Raw genomic sequence first — 18,596 nt, forward strand, 5'->3', positions numbered from 1 at the left:
AACGAAAGGAAAAATGCTACATTCTTGAGCCTCGTCCGGGATTTGAAGTAAGCTGAAGAGGACGTGATAATGACCAGATTACCATTTTGATGTATGATGTCATGATTGTTCCATTGTGCTTTTTCATTAAAGTAAAATGCTACTTGCTAATGGAATTTTTAAAGCAAACGACCAAATTTAAAATTTACTTACGTCTGATTTTAGTGAATATTGTTTGGTCCACTTTTCATAAATGAGATTATAGTTTTTTATTGATCTTTAAATAATATTAATTTCAAGTTGGANGACTCTATCTGAGTGAGCACGGTATTGAGCTTCCTAATGGTGAGCCATGTTTCACCAACTGTCCAGTTGAGCTGGGATTTCATAAGTATGACCATTATTTCCCACTTGTCTCCCATGTGAGGTGCATCTGGGGTTGAAAACCCACTGAGATAGGTCTTTTGATAGAATTCTTGAATTTATTGATGGTCTCGTGTTCCTGTCGTGAATGGTCTTTTGAATGCTGTGTCTGTTCCAATAAATGTGGTTCCATAATCTGAGTACAGGAAACTTGGGAATTTTTCCCTGTGATAAAAATTTTTGATATGCTGCAATGAATCCGTCCGCTAAATGATCCGTAACTGTTTTAAGATGTACCACCGATTTGAAAAATAAAGAAATACACAAATCCAACTTTTAAATGATTTTGATCTTTAAGAGAAAATCTTAGAAGCTTGTTAAGAACCTCAGCTGCGTTTACGTAAGAAATTTGATATTTCAATTCATGGAAATCAGATCGAAACAGTCAAAACAAGAAAAATGAATGATGACACATTGTTATTAACGAAGTTGCAGAGGTTACAATTTTGAGACGTGTTGAACTGGATCCTACATCAGGCACCAGAAAATTGGAATCTATTTCAGGAATTCCACCTGAAAATTTTCAAAAGATCTTAAAAAACACATCCGTTCCATCCGTATGAGATCTCGTTCAAGATCTTAATGAAGAATAATTTTTTATATTCGACTTGATTTTCTGACAAACGCACACGTTGTTTCTTGATGATTACGTTAACAAAATTTCAGTATTGTTAGTCATTTTACCGTTAACACTGAATTGGTAGAAGGGGTTTCATTGAATAGTTTCTAAGATCAGCAGATGTAACACCACTGGATTTCTTCTTATGAAGCCACGTAAAGAGCATTATCTATAAAATGAGACTTACTTCTTTAGAAGATCTACGCTACCAAATTTTGACTGCATGTGATGAAATAATACCTGAAATACTACAAAGTGTTTGAGAGAATGTTGAATAAAGATTTTATTACTGTGCGCAAGTGAATTTTACATTTTGAACATTTAATCAATTGAAAACTGATTGAGAACTTTTGCCACCGATATTTCCAACTGGATTTTTACATGCAAAAAATTTAAATTTTAAACACCTTTAAAATAATGTGCCCTTGACCCTCCATTCCCCGTTCCATTTGGGATTCTTGAAGGGATGGTCCCCCTTTAACAGATAACATTACATTCATGAATTTACAATCAAAAGGCAAAATCAAAGATTGAAGAATTTAGAAAAATTTTAAATACGCCATCCTGTATACGACATCTTTTCAAAAATTATTTATTTAGTCATGAATATCTGTTATGTCCCTTTCAAAGTAATCCCCACCAGATATTATACACTTGTGCCATCGTTTTTTTCAATCCTCGAAGCACCTCAAAAAGTCATTTTTTGTGATATTGTTCAGCTCCTCCTTCGATGCCGTCTTTATCTCCTCAGCCGTAGCGTAGCGTCCTGCTTTTATGGGCCTCTTTAGTTTCGGGAACAAGAAAAAGTCACAGGGGATCACAGATCTGGGGAATACGGTAGCTGCGGCATTATTAGTGTGTTGTTTTTGACCAAAAATTCGCACACAAGCAACGATGTGTGAACAGGGGCGTTATCATGGTGCAAACGTCAATTTTTGTTTTTCCACAAATCCAGGCGTATCTGGCGGATTGATTATTGACTGTTCTACCCTGTGACAAGAACTCATGATGCACCACGCTCTTGCAATCGAAGAAAACTGTAAGCAAAACCTTCACATTCGACCTACCTTGACGCGCTTTTTTCGGTTTTTACTCATAGGGCAGCTTCCTTTGGGATCATTGAGTTAGGTTTCCACGTCATAACCATAAACCTATGATTCGTCACCAGTTATGACCCTCTGGAGCAAATTTGAGTCTTCGCGGACCGAGTCCAACAGCTCCTTAGAAATGTTAATGATCTCCGTTTTTTTGTCGAAATTGAGTAATTTTAGTACGAAATTCGCGTCGATTCGTCTCGTGCCCAAATCGTTGGTAAAAATCGAATGTCAGGAGTCAATCGATATGTTTAAGTCCTCACTAACTTCTCTAACGGTGATTCAACGATTGGCCAATACTATTTTCTTTACTTCATTAATGTTTTCGCCTGTTGACGTGCTCGGGTGTTCGGCACGCTGTTCGTCGTTCACATCTCGGCTCTCTGAGAACATTTTGTACCACTGATAATCGTTGGTTCGGTCCAAGGCAGTTTCACCATATGCCAGAGTCAATATTCGGAATGTGTTCGCGCTCTTAATTTTGTTTTTCACGCAAAACTTGATACAGATTCTTTGATCCATTTTTTGGAATAGGCAAAAATCGAAATCGAAGACGAGCTGAAACACGTGCAAGCAAAGCAGCTGTCAAAAATTAACTAAACATTCAACATGGTCGAATTTGTCGGTATAAGTGAGAGACATGAGTACCAGCATAACGCCACGAAAAAATCGAAAATCGAATATACGTAACCCGCTGAAATTCAAAACTTCACGATACTTTTTGAGCAGACCTCGTACGTACTTATGTAGTGCTACGAGTAATACTTGTATGTCTACATATTATCCTTTTGAAATGTTACATAATAAACATTTGTGGTTTTTAAAAGTAGACGATTGAAACTTAACACAAGTATGCGGTTATAATATGTAGTAATACATGTATCATATAACATTACTATGCATTTCACTTAAGTTGCATTTTTTATTCATTAATACTTTCTGACCTGGAAATAGATAATTATAAAATAATAATGTGAAGTGTTTTTGTTGAGAATTTAGCCGATCGAGTCGTTTTAAAAAATAACGGTTCATCAACATTGTACTAGAACAATGATTCCGAACCTGGGGGTAATTACCAATCAATTATTCTGTGGGGGTAACAAAGAACCTAACAATATCTAATCTGATAAAATACGTAGCTAGATAGTAAAAATATAAAATTATAGATGTGTCGATGTTTATACAACTGTATACACAATTGGTAAATATTAAACCAAACAAAATCACATTTGAAAATTCTGTGATTCAGCATTTATCTGCAGCAATAAACCCACTGAAGCCATATTTTCCGGATATGGATAATCGTCAGTCCAGTTCTTGGATTTTGAGGCCATTTACTATGGATGATAAGATTATTAAAGACAAAGACCTGGCGGCCAAAGTGGAATATCTTTGAATACGCCAGAATACTACTTGCAAAGTAGAATTTCAAAATTATGATCTTAGCACATTTTGGCGAAAAGCTCGTGCCGAATATCCTACTCTAGCTAACAGACCTTTAAAAATGCCAATACCCTTTGCCACCACCTATAGATGTGAGAGTGGATTTTCAACTGTGGTTACATTGAAGACAAAGACCAGAATCCTTCTAAATGTGAAACATGACTTAGGATATGCTTTAAACGAAATTAAAGCTAACATAAAAAAACTAAATGCAAAATAATACCAACCATTACACTAACTATTTTTACTTAATTTATTGTTTAGATATATAAAATTGTAAGACTGATGTGCAATTTGTGATTATTAAAGATATTTGTATTTGCTTGTGTTGTTTGTATTGGTTGGAGTAAAAACAGTTTTCCTAATAGGTCACAGAGGTAACAATATTAAAAAGGTTAAGAACCACTGTACTAGAGACTAGGATAATGCATACCTGTAGAGGTTCTTCCGATAAAGATCGACCGCTGAATGTTTTGTCCATCTCTTTTTAAAATAAAAAATATAAATATTCTCAGTTTTTCTATAAATGAGGGATATTTTATACTGTATGTAGTTTAAACGAGTGCATTCTCCAATTTTGTAAATATGATTAAGTAAAACTGATGGTCTTTACTTCATCTATAAATTTCTTGAATTCATCCCTGAATACTGCATTATTAATAATTTTACTAATGGTGAATATGTTGTAAATATTTTATATTTCACTGTACTTTTTCTTCATTTTGTGTGTGGTAGGTCATTTGGTTATTTATAGGAAAAGAGTTCTTTTTCTTTTAAATAAAACGGAGAGAATGTATAGTGAATTTTTACATATTAAAAACGAATTAAAATTATATCATGACAATAGTAATTTATTGGATTAAATTTGTCAGTATAACAGACCTTCTAAGATACATTCAGAGGTATAACAATAATGGCATCTAATAAATTTTTACCACGGTGTGGTATAAAGAATTTGCACAAGTGCCTTTAGCCGTCATTTTGTATAACTAATAAAGTTATATAGGTTCAATAAATTCAAATTAAGGCTTTTGAATGAGTGATACGCTTATCTTAAAAAAAAAATTGGGAGTCTGGTTAGTTAAGGGCAGTTTTCAAAGATGCAGGTGGTATTTTTAGTGAGACATGGTTAAAAAAATATTCCATACATTCGTGAAGATATACATTTTCGTTTGAGCGATATAAAAAGAAAAACGTCAACAAAGAAACTGTTCTATGAACAATTCGTCTTAAAGGTATACAATTATTTATATCTGTTGGATGCTGATCACTCGTTTATACGACCACAGAATATTCCTGATTTTTGTCGGAAAATTCGTATGAGTTCCTATTGTGATGGCAATCCCATATGAATTATTCCTCAACATTCCTTAACAGCAATACATATTACTCTGTGTTTTACAACTGAACATGGGGTAAACTGCTAGCTTCGTCTAACGGTAATAGGCATAAAAAGACTTTTATGAATTTTAGAATTATTTTTATAACCCACTACGACGGTTTAGTCCCACCTGACTTCGTTATGTGGCTGAAACAATAAATAATTTTCCATCTATTACAACGAAGTAAACGTGTGGTTTGAAAATAATAAGTAATGTCTGAAACTACTCATCCAATTTCAAAAATAATTCTGATTTGTATTAGGAATTATATTTAGAAAGAATCTTTAGGGTAAACATATTGTCACATGTATGTAAGTAATCCAACGTACAGTGTCACGTGTAGGCAACGTAACATAGGTACATATCAATCAAAAAGACCAGATTTTCGAGATGTCACATTCTGGACCATTTTAGAACATGGCTAGCTCTTATAAATAGTTGCCTTGAAGTCGGGAATTAGTACCAGTCCGAGTTACGAGGCAATACTAAAGCGAAGTAGAAAGAGCGAAGAAGCGACAAAGTGTTATTAATTAATAGTAGTGGCTGATGGTATTGATTAAAAAGTAAACAGTTAAATAAAAATAATAGTGTGGGAAGGTGTTTAACGTGACATTTAGTGTCAGGAGTGGGATAGAAGAAGGCTGAAGAAGTTTGGATGAAGAGAATTTTTGAAAAATTTTATCGAATATTCTAGAATATTGCATCTGCCAATTTTCTGGAAGTCTCTATAGAAAAAATATTACTACAGCAACAGAAACGTGTTTTCATACTGGAATAGAAGACACTTCCAGCTATTCAACACTGCATTCGTTTCTTCCGATCGTAACTTACCCCAACAAAATATACATCGTTAAATAGCACCTGAATAGAGAAGAACGAATTCGATGTCATCACTGAATTTCATTGAAATTTTCTGGAAGTTTCCACGAATCTTGAATAATCCTAGCAAGTCATACATCATTAGGAAGCTCACGAAGAAAGATGAACGATTTTGCTGTAAACAAGTATAATTTATTATAAATCGAAATATTTCATATCATTTATAATTAAAGGCATTGAAGCAAAAATGAAGGGACAAATAACGGCTTTAATGGCAATGATGAGAGAACTGAAAGCAGACATAAAAACTGGAGAAGTAGAAATGAAATGGGGACAAGAAGAAATTAAACTAGGACAAGAAGAAGTTAAACAGAAAATGGAAGTAGTACCTTCAAGATAACATGAAAATGAGACACGAAGAATTAAAAACACCTCAAGAAAGAAATGAAACCCAAAATGGAAGGAGTACGGGAAGTAACAAATATGAGAATGGAGGACAAGATAAACATTATTAGAAATGAAATGGAAAAGAAGTTAGAAGAAACGGAAATCAGTATGAATAGGAGCTTTGAAGAGAGGGAAATGAAGGTGGAACAGAAGATGAAGAAATGGAAATAAAGATCGAAATGAACACAGAAGAACAATGCACAATCTTTCTGCGGAGATGGATGACAGTCGGGAAGAAAGATATTACGAGGGTTACAGCAACTACACGAATGTGACTTCGATATCGAGCATCGCATAGACAAACAAAACGGCAACGCGGATAAAATACATTAGAGATCTTGTGTGAAAAATTACAAACGCTGCTCATATGCGGAGAAGAAAGAAGGACTGGCATCAACATGTTGTAATTTAACCAACGTTCAACCTTTGAGGAATCCTGAGAAGATAAGAAATTAATCGAAGATCAGAAGAAGGACGAGGGTATTGACCCAATAATGAAATGGAAAGAAATTGGAACTTCAAGACTATCGTAGCAGATGTGAGCCATCTGAGCCAGACAACGAAAAATTATTGGGCTCAGTGGACATCCTGTGGACTTCCCGTAGATGTGTGTAGGTGCGTGCGTGCATGCGTGCGTGCGAGTGGTGTGTTTGCGTGGTATGGGTGTGTGTGCGTGGTGTGGGTGAGTGTGCCTGTGTTATTTCACAAACTGGTGAAAATACTTGACAAGAAAGCGTCTATGGATATCTAATATATAGTAAATAGTAGATGTTAAGGCGGCAATTTAAATTCATTGAAAGCGATTGACCAGTTTCGAACGCCACATTGTCGATTTTATTCGTGATTTGATTGGTTCATTCAAATTTATTAAAGAATTTTGTCCCGTGAACCGTCTGAAAACAACAAGCAACTACAATTCATTCAAACAACATTCGAGCGATTCGAACGTTGCGTGATATACATATACAATTGTGATTCAAATGATTTTTGTTATTGGTTATCTGAACATTGGAAAGTAAGGGTCGTGTTTTGAAAACAAAAATTGACGAAAATAAAAAGAAATGCGAATAGATCATTGTAACATGTTCAGGGAAAGTTATTAAAGAAAGCTTGCACGATATAAAACAAAAAAAACTTAAGGCAGTCTAACATTAAATCATGAGAATGTGAAATACTTAATATTAAGAAATGATGTAGGTACGAGATGTGGCAATTTAGTTTCGATATATAGTTGTAATTTCCCACCAAACAATACGGCGGAGTTCGATTTATGTTATTTCAAATGTTTAACGTTCTTTAGCATCTGTAGAAGGTAGAATGTAGAATGACGAAGGCGGTAGGTCGTTTGGTTAAAAATTACTTATATTATGGTATGAATTTCCAATATAGCACTATGTTGTGTTATTGAGCGCATTGCCACACTCGAATGCAATTTATGGATTAAATTAAATTAATAAAGTAAATAAAATAATTTTTTTGTCTGGGATAAATTTTATAATACATCACTGCTTACAGACATGATTCTAATTAGGTACAACTTTGAAGTATATCCTTATTCGGATCATTCTAAGCAAATAATTTATGAACATGTATGCTGATCTATCTAATTTTTCGTTTTAAGAAATCAAATTTATTTAATTTAAAACATTTTAAAAGCATAGCAGAATCGCAGGGAATTGAATGCCCACGATAGCTCACAATAATGTACTAATAAAGTAAAAGGCATATATGCAGGTGTTTTTTAACACATCCAGAGAATTACATGTTGCATGTAATATGTATATTCAAGTAAATGCATAAATTTACATTTAGACACACCATTATTAACAAATTTCACCACTAGCTTTATTTTATAGTACCTTAACAAATAATTTCGAAATAAAGGGTTTTACTTTGCTTGCAGTTGATGAAGATGACGCGTTCTATTTTGGGAGACCGCTTATTTATCGCATTGATGAAAGCTACCTTTTATGGTCATTTTGTGGCGGGGGAGGACCAGTATAAAATTCGACCAGTTCTGGAACGATTGCGGTCCTTTGGTGTAAAACCTATTCTTGACTATTCCGTAGAAGAAGACTTGTCCCAAGAGCAAGCTGAAAAGTTAGAAGTCGAGTAAGTCAAGTTACTTTTTCTTATTCCACGGGTATCATTTATGATGAGCAGGCTAAATGACCTTTCTAAAACGTTTGAGAAATAAACTCACCAGGTGATATTTAATATCTCAAAATCAAGTAATGAAATACCTTAAACATTATAAAGTAAAGCGTTTTATTTAATAATAATAATAAATTCATAAGTGTATTGTCACCGCAACTTTTTAATCTACACTCGAAGACGCGATCAACATCATTAAAGACAGTACAACTGTAGGGATAGATTTACAAGGACAAAACATTAGTATGCTTAGATTAACAGATGATATAGCAGTATTAATATCTAGCAAGGAGGACTTAGAGATAGCTTTAAATAAAATGGAAGCGGTACTAACAGATCAGTACTGTATGAAAATAAATAAAAGCAAAACTAAAATACTAGTATGCAAGGGAAGAAAAAGTAGGGAAAGAGCGAATATAAAGATAGGAGACGAAAAATTAGAAGAAGTGGCTGATTTTAGATANCACACTTCGATATTTTACGTATAAAATCATTTAAATAACAATTTCCACAAACTTTAAATTCTATACCAAAAATCGCTCAACGCTTCACGAAGTTTTCACATCAAAATAATAAAATAATGCTGTTAATTAAGAATTGATTGGACGTGGCGTTGTATTGTATTTTTTTACCAAGGCCGGAATTAAGTTCGTCTGTAATTTTAACTACGTTTTTCCCTGGAAATTTCGGACATACATTTACTTAATTTTCTTATTTTATAATGCGGAGCTTGCAGGAGGTCCCGCACCTATTTCAGTTATGCCCTGTTAAGCGACAAAATAGATGCTGAAAAACTCATTTTTTACCTATATGCTGATGACTATAAATCTTGGCGCGCTGTAGGAACTCATACCGATTCATAGTAGTTACAAATATATTTTAATCGATTATTTAATTAGTGTTATGATAACAAACTAGAGGTACATATTACACATATACAAATGCAGCAACTCTTTTGAAGATACCATCATTAGAAACATTTCGAAAAATTTATGACATAAAATTCATGTTCAAAATTCATGATTTAAAATTCACATTCAAAATTCTATCGGTTACTTTAAATAATTCTAAAGTTCATGATAAATTTGTTCCGTATTATAGAATATATACTAAGAGAGGAATTCTACTCCTCCATGAACAGAATTGCAGAGCGTATTATTTAAATAAATTAGCATTTCTTTTATATGACTGTGAATGATCTTATTCAGAGTGATTATACGTTTCTTAAATGGAGTTTTAGAGTATAGGTAGTAGATTGCCAAGACTGCACTAGTTACAAATAAGTTTCTAGAATCTTTCTAGAACAAGTTCAACACTTATAAACCGTTGCTGCAAGGTTGGAAGATACAATTCTGGTTTTAGTTACGAGGCGACAAAAAGCGAAATTAGAAGAGCGAAGAAGCGTTAAAATGCGCGATATAGTAGTGAGCCGCTGTATATCTAATAATAGTGATGTTAATTAGTTGAAAGGTGTTTTTATTACGCGACATTTCGTGTCAGAAGTGAGATTAAAGAAAATTGAAGGAGGAGAAGGATTTTGAAGAATTCCATTGAATACTCCATTTGATCGGTCAATTTTTTGGACGCTTCTATCGACTGTGAGTAACCCTAACGAAGAGAGAATAGACTGACATCGTCGAAGAATTATATATAGTTTTCTGGAAGTTTTTACCGAATTGTGAGTTACCCCAACAAACTCCATACCATTGGAAAACTAAAAGAAAAAGAAAGAAATACGAATTCAAGGCCATCGAAGAATTTCATTGAACTTTCTGGATGTTTCCATTGGCTACGAGAATCCGTAACTTATCATCTCTGAATAGGAAAAATTCTGGGGTTATCGATGAGTTCCACTGAGTTTTCTGGAAGTTTCCGCGGTTCGTAAATAACTCCAACAGGTCATATATAATTCGAAAGCTCTAAAAGAATAAGGAATGAATTCGACGAATTTTCTGGAAGTTTCTATCGGCTGCAGAAAATTGACTTCCGTACCGAACATAAACTTGTAGTATTAGTTAGTACAACACTGTTGGAGGAAATGGAGTGTGGAATGAATTAACAACCTTTAGCGAAGAACAAAATCGGTAAAATATCGAGCTTCAGTCGAAATTGACGACGTGTTTCTGATTCGTGACGATGGTTCTCCACCAATATCCTGGTGTTTGCGAAAGATCATGCAGCTTCATCTACGAAAAGATAATATAGTGAGAGTGGGGTCGGTAAAAATCGATTGTGGTGCAATTCTAAAACGCTCTAACTAAATTGTGCGTGTTGCTAGTGAATATATAATTGTGTAGGTAATTATAAATCTGTTCAAAGTGAGCCTTTCAAGATGGCCGGCATTTTGGATACGCAGAATATTTTGCCGTTTTCTTTCAACTTGTGATGAGTAGACACAAACATTTTATAGTTCTTAGTATTTACTGTTTGTCATGAACACTTTATTACTTAATGGTCAAAATCCCCTCGGCTGCATCCCTTCTAGGTGTAGTGACCGTCTACCTGAGGGTTACAGTGCTAGTTAATAAAAAGCATAAGCAGTCATGAGAACTGCCGACAGAAGTGAAAACTTAAAACTATGAAAACAGTGTTTTTTTTTTATTGTAGTATCAGTTTTTAAAATTTCATAATTTGTAAATTAAAATACAATTTTAACAGTGCATAATATTGTATAGATATACATATCAGTGATGATGCACAACATGTTACCCTTATAGCTACAGATATGCACTGTATAAAATCTAAGATTGCATGCGGTCATAATTCCAAACTGTAACAATCAATCAACAACTTCGGAGTCAAATAGTTTTACTTCAGTAGTGAAGTAACGGGGATACTATATTACGAGGATGGCCTGTCCATCATCATCTTACCAATTTTTGACCATTGGAACGTTTTTCTAGGTCAACTGAAGAAGTTAAGCTACGTCCCTTTTGTCAACAATACCAGAAGCTCTTGCACTGGAATTGTCGAAAAATTGGGGTGAAGTTTTTGAATTTCCCGCGTAAAGTTATTGAGTATTAAATAGAGAGATGTTGCTGGAATATTGAGAAATGGTTTTCTATAAAAGTGTGTATATTTGTAGCTTTTGTTTTTATTGTCTATTGAATTTTTTGAATAGATGTCGCAAAAATGTCTATAAAATGAAACTTGAACAACGCTCGATCAGTTTAAATTTAAATTTTCTCTTTAAAAGAGACTAAAATTCTAGATTAAATAAAGATAATGATGGTTCATCTCCTTCTATCAGCTCTTTACACATATACGAAACAATATACTCTAACAAATATTTTATTTTGCTAATCCAGTTACGGTTTATTTACAACTACATTAATTCAAATATTAGGTACTGTATCTTCTGAAATAGCACATCCGTATTATTCTATTACACAAGTGTATTAGAAAACGATTCCATATTAAAGCTTGTTTTCAACTACGGACTTGAACGCAAACAGATAGTATGTACATCGCTAAAGCAAAGCGTTGCCAATTTACCTTTACAATTATTATTATTATCTTACTAGATTTTTCAAAAACATTTTTAATAATTTTAATAAACATTTTCTCTAGCACACTTCGATATTTTACGTATAAAATCATTTAAATAACAATTTCCACAAACTTTAAATTCTATACCAAAAATCGCTCAACGCTTCACGAAGTTTTCACATCAAAATAATAAAATAATGCTGTTAATTAAGAATTGATTGGACGTGGCGTTGTATTGTATTTTTTTACCAAGGCCGGAATTAAGTTCGTCTGTAATTTTAACTACGTTTTTCCCTGGAAATTTCGGACATACATTTACTTAATTTTCTTATTTTATAATGCGGAGCTTGCAGGAGGTCCCGCACCTATTTCAGTTATGCCCTGTTAAGCGACAAAATAGATGCTGAAAAACTCATTTTTTACCTATATGCTGATGACTATAAATCTTGGCGCGCTGTAGGAACTCATACCGATTCATAGTAGTTACAAATATATTTTAATCGATTATTTAATTAGTGTTATGATAACAAACTAGAGGTACATATTACACATATACAAATGCAGCAACTCTTTTGAAGATACCATCATTAGAAACATTTCGAAAAATTTATGACATAAAATTCATGTTCAAAATTCANAGTATGTGGGTTGTTCTAATTTTGGGGAAATGCGAAGATTAGCTCAGGATAGGAAAGAGTGGAGGTACGTGTCCAACTAACCTTATGATGATGATGATTGGTTCAGTATGTCTATTTAGTGTGTGTGCCCTCACTCCATTTTGTAAAGTTTGTAGTATGGGTAGTTAGTTATATAGATTTTCAGAAATTTCACTAAAAATTTAGAGGAACAAAGGTATTGATATTGTCTGTTATTTACCGATCATTTCAGATCATTTATGAAAGAGAAGCAAACGTTCACAATAGTGAATTGAATAAATAAATCTTGGTTATAACTATGAGCGTAAAGGTAAACTGATCACTGGTCCAGACGGAATACAAAATAACAAATCTACTGATACTCTTAATTTTCCGTCTATACGGATCACAAGCCACATTAAAGCAGTGCGAGTAAAATTTTCGAGGGTATTATACTATTATCTATATATATATAAATGAATGTTTGTCTGTATGTCCTTTATAGAATCGTAAACTAAGCATTTGATCATGTGATGATCTTTAGCGAAGTTGTTGTGCATGAGCCAAAGAAGGTTTCTGAGTTGGTACGACCAATTTTCGACAGGAAAAACAAGAAATATTGTGTATCCCACAGCACTTCAATAAATATCGAGTTGATACGAAACGCTGCAATGTCACAATTTTTTCGAAATGAACAAAATCAATAAAATGACTCAAAATGAATTAAATATTTGTGTAATGTCTTTTATTCAAATTTGTTTTAGTTGGTGGCGTAGCAACGTACGCAGGGTACAGCTAGTATTTTATAAAACCACAAATATAAAATTACATTATAGATCTATCAGTAGGTAGTGGATCTACAGGGATTAGTTTTCTCTTGTATTCTGACGAAACTCAAATTGCACTAGATAAAGGGAAACAGGCTGATATTACGTACATCGATTTCTCTAAGGCCTTTAATAATGTAAATTTGTTTATGCAGGGTGACCAGTATTGTTAATCACTAGCACTAGGGAAGAAGTTCTGGGGTATACTCAGTATAGTGTACAATAAGCACATACGGTGTATGTACATTCCTACAAGCATGCTTAGTATTACTGTGGATCGACCAAAGCTAAATAAGAACTTCTAAAGGAAAAATAAGGTACAGTCTAATTGAAGCAACACGTCTGATAGGCCGCAAATAACCTCCGGGATAATTGTCTTCGTCTACATGACCATATCAATAAAAGAATAGCTCAGACAAGACTCGAGACATTTGAACATATCACTCTCCGCCGCTAACACAGCATCTGCGAACCGCTTAGCAGTCAAATTGCTACCCTTTGTCCCGATTGACCTGGAGTTATAATTCTGCGTGGTATATTGCAATTTCGATGCCTCTTCGATCACGATACATTGCAGAAGTACGTGACATCATCGTCAACCCTCTGGCAGAAGACCTGTACAGTACAATCAACGTGGAGCTTATTCAACGACTTAGTGATTTACAAGCACTTCTCTCAGTTTCTGCGCTATCTTCGCAGCTTAGACGGTGCTGTAACCTCCGACATACTTCTGGTCTGATCGACTCCCACTCCACATCCTGCCGATTCTTGTCCAAATGAAAAACAAGAACGATGACGACGTGGCATAAATTGTCGATAGCATCTTGCACTAGATCCGTGGACATACTATAACCAGTACAATCCTTAATAACAATTCTACACTGCAGAACCCAGAGAAAATGGCCAATTTCCTTAATTGATCGAAATTAGAACCCCGTACTACAAGACAGGCTTAGAGACGTCTAAACAAAATTATTTTTGAGTCGGCGTATTTCGTTTGCAGCGATCATTACGTGTAGATCATTACAATTATACATCCAGAAGTGTATAAAAAGAAGTCCAGATGAGTTGCGCCGCTACATCCAATACACCATCCAGGAAATTGCTTGTCAAACTCACCATTGATATTGCAACATGAGATGTATGTAGTCGTATCATTTAAAAAAAATCCCATCACACAGTTACCGGAAACCGTCGTTGAAATCGCAAAGAATTTGCGTTTTACTGATGGTGACTATTGTAAAAATTTAAAATTTCGTTCCGCGTGAAGCAAATTTGTCTGTAAACAACACCCTGTGGAACAGAATAGGCTCTGCGTCACTTTTCGTCGAAACCACTTTCACACATCCACTCGCAGCTGAAAATCAGTTTCAGGCAAGGCTTGCAGTAGCTGCATATGATAAGAATGCAGCAACTGTTTTTTTTTTTTTTTTTAATTTTTCACACAGTCACATGAGAGAAGCCAACGTTCAGTGCTATTTCGAGTGTACTATTTTGAGGATTGTCCTATTGATATTGACCTATAAATAAGTATCATGTCACATCATGATACAAAAACTACTCTACAGTGTCATACTAACTACTACTTGGAGTATGGTTTATTACCCTTCTCGTCTTTAGTACAAAGGTTGCAGACCATCCGTTGGTATACTCAAGAGCCGTCGGTAATCAACAATTGAATTAGTTTATTGAGTTCGTGTGAAGGATTGACAAAACACAAGGTTTAAATGTTAAAAGAACAAACAATCCCTACAGGCTGGCTGTGACATAAACGTCTTGAATCACACTTAATCTAATCTAAGAAATAACAAATAGCACGCGAGATATAAAAAGCATAAGCAGTCATGAGAACTGCCGACAGAAGTGAAAACTTAAAACTATGAAAACAGTGTTTTTTTTTTATTGTAGTATCAGTTTTTAAAATTTCATAATTTGTAAATTAAAATACAATTTTAACAGTGCATAATATTGTATAGATATACATATCAGTGATGATGCACAACATGTTACCCTTATAGCTACAGATATGCACTGTATAAAATCTAAGATTGCATGCGGTCATAATTCCAAACTGTAACAATCAATCAACAACTTCGGAGTCAAATAGTTTTACTTCAGTAGTGAAGTAACGGGGATACTATATTACGAGGATGGCCTGTCCATCATCATCTTACCAATTTTTGACCATTGGAACGTTTTTCTAGGTCAACTGAAGAAGTTAAGCTACGTCCCTTTTGTCAACAATACCAGAAGCTCTTGCACTGGAATTGTCGAAAAATTGGGGTGAAGTTTTTGAATTTCCCGCGTAAAGTTATTGAGTATTAAATAGAGAGATGTTGCTGGAATATTGAGAAATGGTTTTCTATAAAAGTGTGTATATTTGTAGCTTTTGTTTTTATTGTCTATTGAATTTTTTGAATAGATGTCGCAAAAATGTCTATAAAATGAAACTTGAACAACGCTCGATCAGTTTAAATTTAAATTTTCTCTTTAAAAGAGACTAAAATTCTAGATTAAATAAAGATAATGATGGTTCATCTCCTTCTATCAGCTCTTTACACATATACGAAACAATATACTCTAACAAATATTTTATTTTGCTAATCCAGTTACGGTTTATTTACAACTACATTAATTCAAATATTAGGTACTGTATCTTCTGAAATAGCACATCCGTATTATTCTATTACACAAGTGTATTAGAAAACGATTCCATATTAAAGCTTGTTTTCAACTACGGACTTGAACGCAAACAGATAGTATGTACATCGCTAAAGCAAAGCGTTGCCAATTTACCTTTACAATTATTATTATTATCTTACTAGATTTTTCAAAAACATTTTTAATAATTTTAATAAACATTTTCTCTAGCACACTTCGATATTTTACGTATAAAATCATTTAAATAACAATTTCCACAAACTTTAAATTCTATACCAAAAATCGCTCAACGCTTCACGAAGTTTTCACATCAAAATAATAAAATAATGCTGTTAATTAAGAATTGATTGGACGTGGCGTTGTATTGTATTTTTTTACCAAGGCCGGAATTAAGTTCGTCTGTAATTTTAACTACGTTTTTCCCTGGAAATTTCGGACATACATTTACTTAATTTTCTTATTTTATAATGCGGAGCTTGCAGGAGGTCCCGCACCTATTTCAGTTATGCCCTGTTAAGCGACAAAATAGATGCTGAAAAACTCATTTTTTACCTATATGCTGATGACTATAAATCTTGGCGCGCTGTAGGAACTCATACCGATTCATAGTAGTTACAAATATATTTTAATCGATTATTTAATTAGTGTTATGATAACAAACTAGAGGTACATATTACACATATACAAATGCAGCAACTCTTTTGAAGATACCATCATTAGAAACATTTCGAAAAATTTATGACATAAAATTCATGTTCAAAATTCATGATTTAAAATTCACATTCAAAATTCTATCGGTTACTTTAAATAATTCTAAAGTTCATGATAAATTTGTTCCGTATTATAGAATATATACTAAGAGAGGAATTCTACTCCTCCATGAACAGAATTGCAGAGCGTATTATTTAAATAAATTAGCATTTCTTTTATATGACTGTGAATGATCTTATTCAGAGTGATTATACGTTTCTTAAATGGAGTTTTAGAGTATAGGTAGTAGATTGCCAAGACTGCACTAGTTACAAATAAGTTTCTAGAATCTTTCTAGAACAAGTTCAACACTTATAAACCGTTGCTGCAAGGTTGGAAGATACAATTCTGGTTTTAGTTACGAGGCGACAAAAAGCGAAATTAGAAGAGCGAAGAAGCGTTAAAATGCGCGATATAGTAGTGAGCCGCTGTATATCTAATAATAGTGATGTTAATTAGTTGAAAGGTGTTTTTATTACGCGACATTTCGTGTCAGAAGTGAGATTAAAGAAAATTGAAGGAGGAGAAGGATTTTGAAGAATTCCATTGAATACTCCATTTGATCGGTCAATTTTTTGGACGCTTCTATCGACTGTGAGTAACCCTAACGAAGAGAGAATAGACTGACATCGTCGAAGAATTATATATAGTTTTCTGGAAGTTTTTACCGAATTGTGAGTTACCCCAACAAACTCCATACCATTGGAAAACTAAAAGAAAAAGAAAGAAATACGAATTCAAGGCCATCGAAGAATTTCATTGAACTTTCTGGATGTTTCCATTGGCTACGAGAATCCGTAACTTATCATCTCTGAATAGGAAAAATTCTGGGGTTATCGATGAGTTCCACTGAGTTTTCTGGAAGTTTCCGCGGTTCGTAAATAACTCCAACAGGTCATATATAATTCGAAAGCTCTAAAAGAATAAGGAATGAATTCGACGAATTTTCTGGAAGTTTCTATCGGCTGCAGAAAATTGACTTCCGTACCGAACATAAACTTGTAGTATTAGTTAGTACAACACTGTTGGAGGAAATGGAGTGTGGAATGAATTAACAACCTTTAGCGAAGAACAAAATCGGTAAAATATCGAGCTTCAGTCGAAATTGACGACGTGTTTCTGATTCGTGACGATGGTTCTCCACCAATATCCTGGTGTTTGCGAAAGATCATGCAGCTTCATCTACGAAAAGATAATATAGTGAGAGTGGGGTCGGTAAAAATCGATTGTGGTGCAATTCTAAAACGCTCTAACTAAATTGTGCGTGTTGCTAGTGAATATATAATTGTGTAGGTAATTATAAATCTGTTCAAAGTGAGCCTTTCAAGATGGCCGGCATTTTGGATACGCAGAATATTTTGCCGTTTTCTTTCAACTTGTGATGAGTAGACACAAACATTTTATAGTTCTTAGTATTTACTGTTTGTCATGAACACTTTATTACTTAATGGTCAAAATCCCCTCGGCTGCATCCCTTCTAGGTGTAGTGACCGTCTACCTGAGGGTTACAGTGCTAGTTATGTGTGTAGTAGTTCTTATTTTTGTAAATATGTAAATTTATCTGAAATCAGTTTTAGACTTGCTGGAGAGAACACTTACTCCAGAAGACAATTATTTCATATCCATTTTTAATCATTTATTCGTTAGTTCGTCGTATTAACAGTTATTACTAAGTTTGTGTTTATTAAATTCGTTTAAATTAAAATATAGTTATTTTCGTCTTCGATTATCAGGAGTTCTGTTGTTTTATTTCGTATGGTACTCAGTACACCCAATTATCAGTTTTCAAATAAAAAACTTATTAAAGATAATTAAATTGAGATAAATTCTTATGAACAAAACGATGGGCTGATGTTGTTACATTTATTAACTCT

At 33.8% G+C, this 18,596-nt stretch overlaps 1 protein-coding gene across 3 annotated transcripts in view; it reads left to right on the plus strand.

Moving 5' to 3' along the window:
* The window catches only part of LOC108740250 (proline dehydrogenase 1, mitochondrial), a 186,802-nt gene that overhangs the window by 133,369 nt on the left and 34,837 nt on the right, over positions 1-18,596 (plus strand). For all 3 annotated transcript variants that reach the window (XM_018474502.1, XM_018474501.1, XM_018474504.1), the window contains one exon: positions 8,110-8,318. In XM_018474502.1, coding sequence (XP_018330004.1) covers positions 8,110-8,318 — 209 coding nt within the window. The remainder of the gene's footprint in view (positions 1-8,109; positions 8,319-18,596) is intronic.

The sequence above is a fragment of the Agrilus planipennis genome, unplaced genomic scaffold, assembly GCF_000699045.2.
Source record: "Agrilus planipennis isolate EAB-ADULT unplaced genomic scaffold, Apla_2.0 scaffold247, whole genome shotgun sequence".
Taxonomy (NCBI): domain Eukaryota; kingdom Metazoa; phylum Arthropoda; class Insecta; order Coleoptera; family Buprestidae; genus Agrilus; species Agrilus planipennis.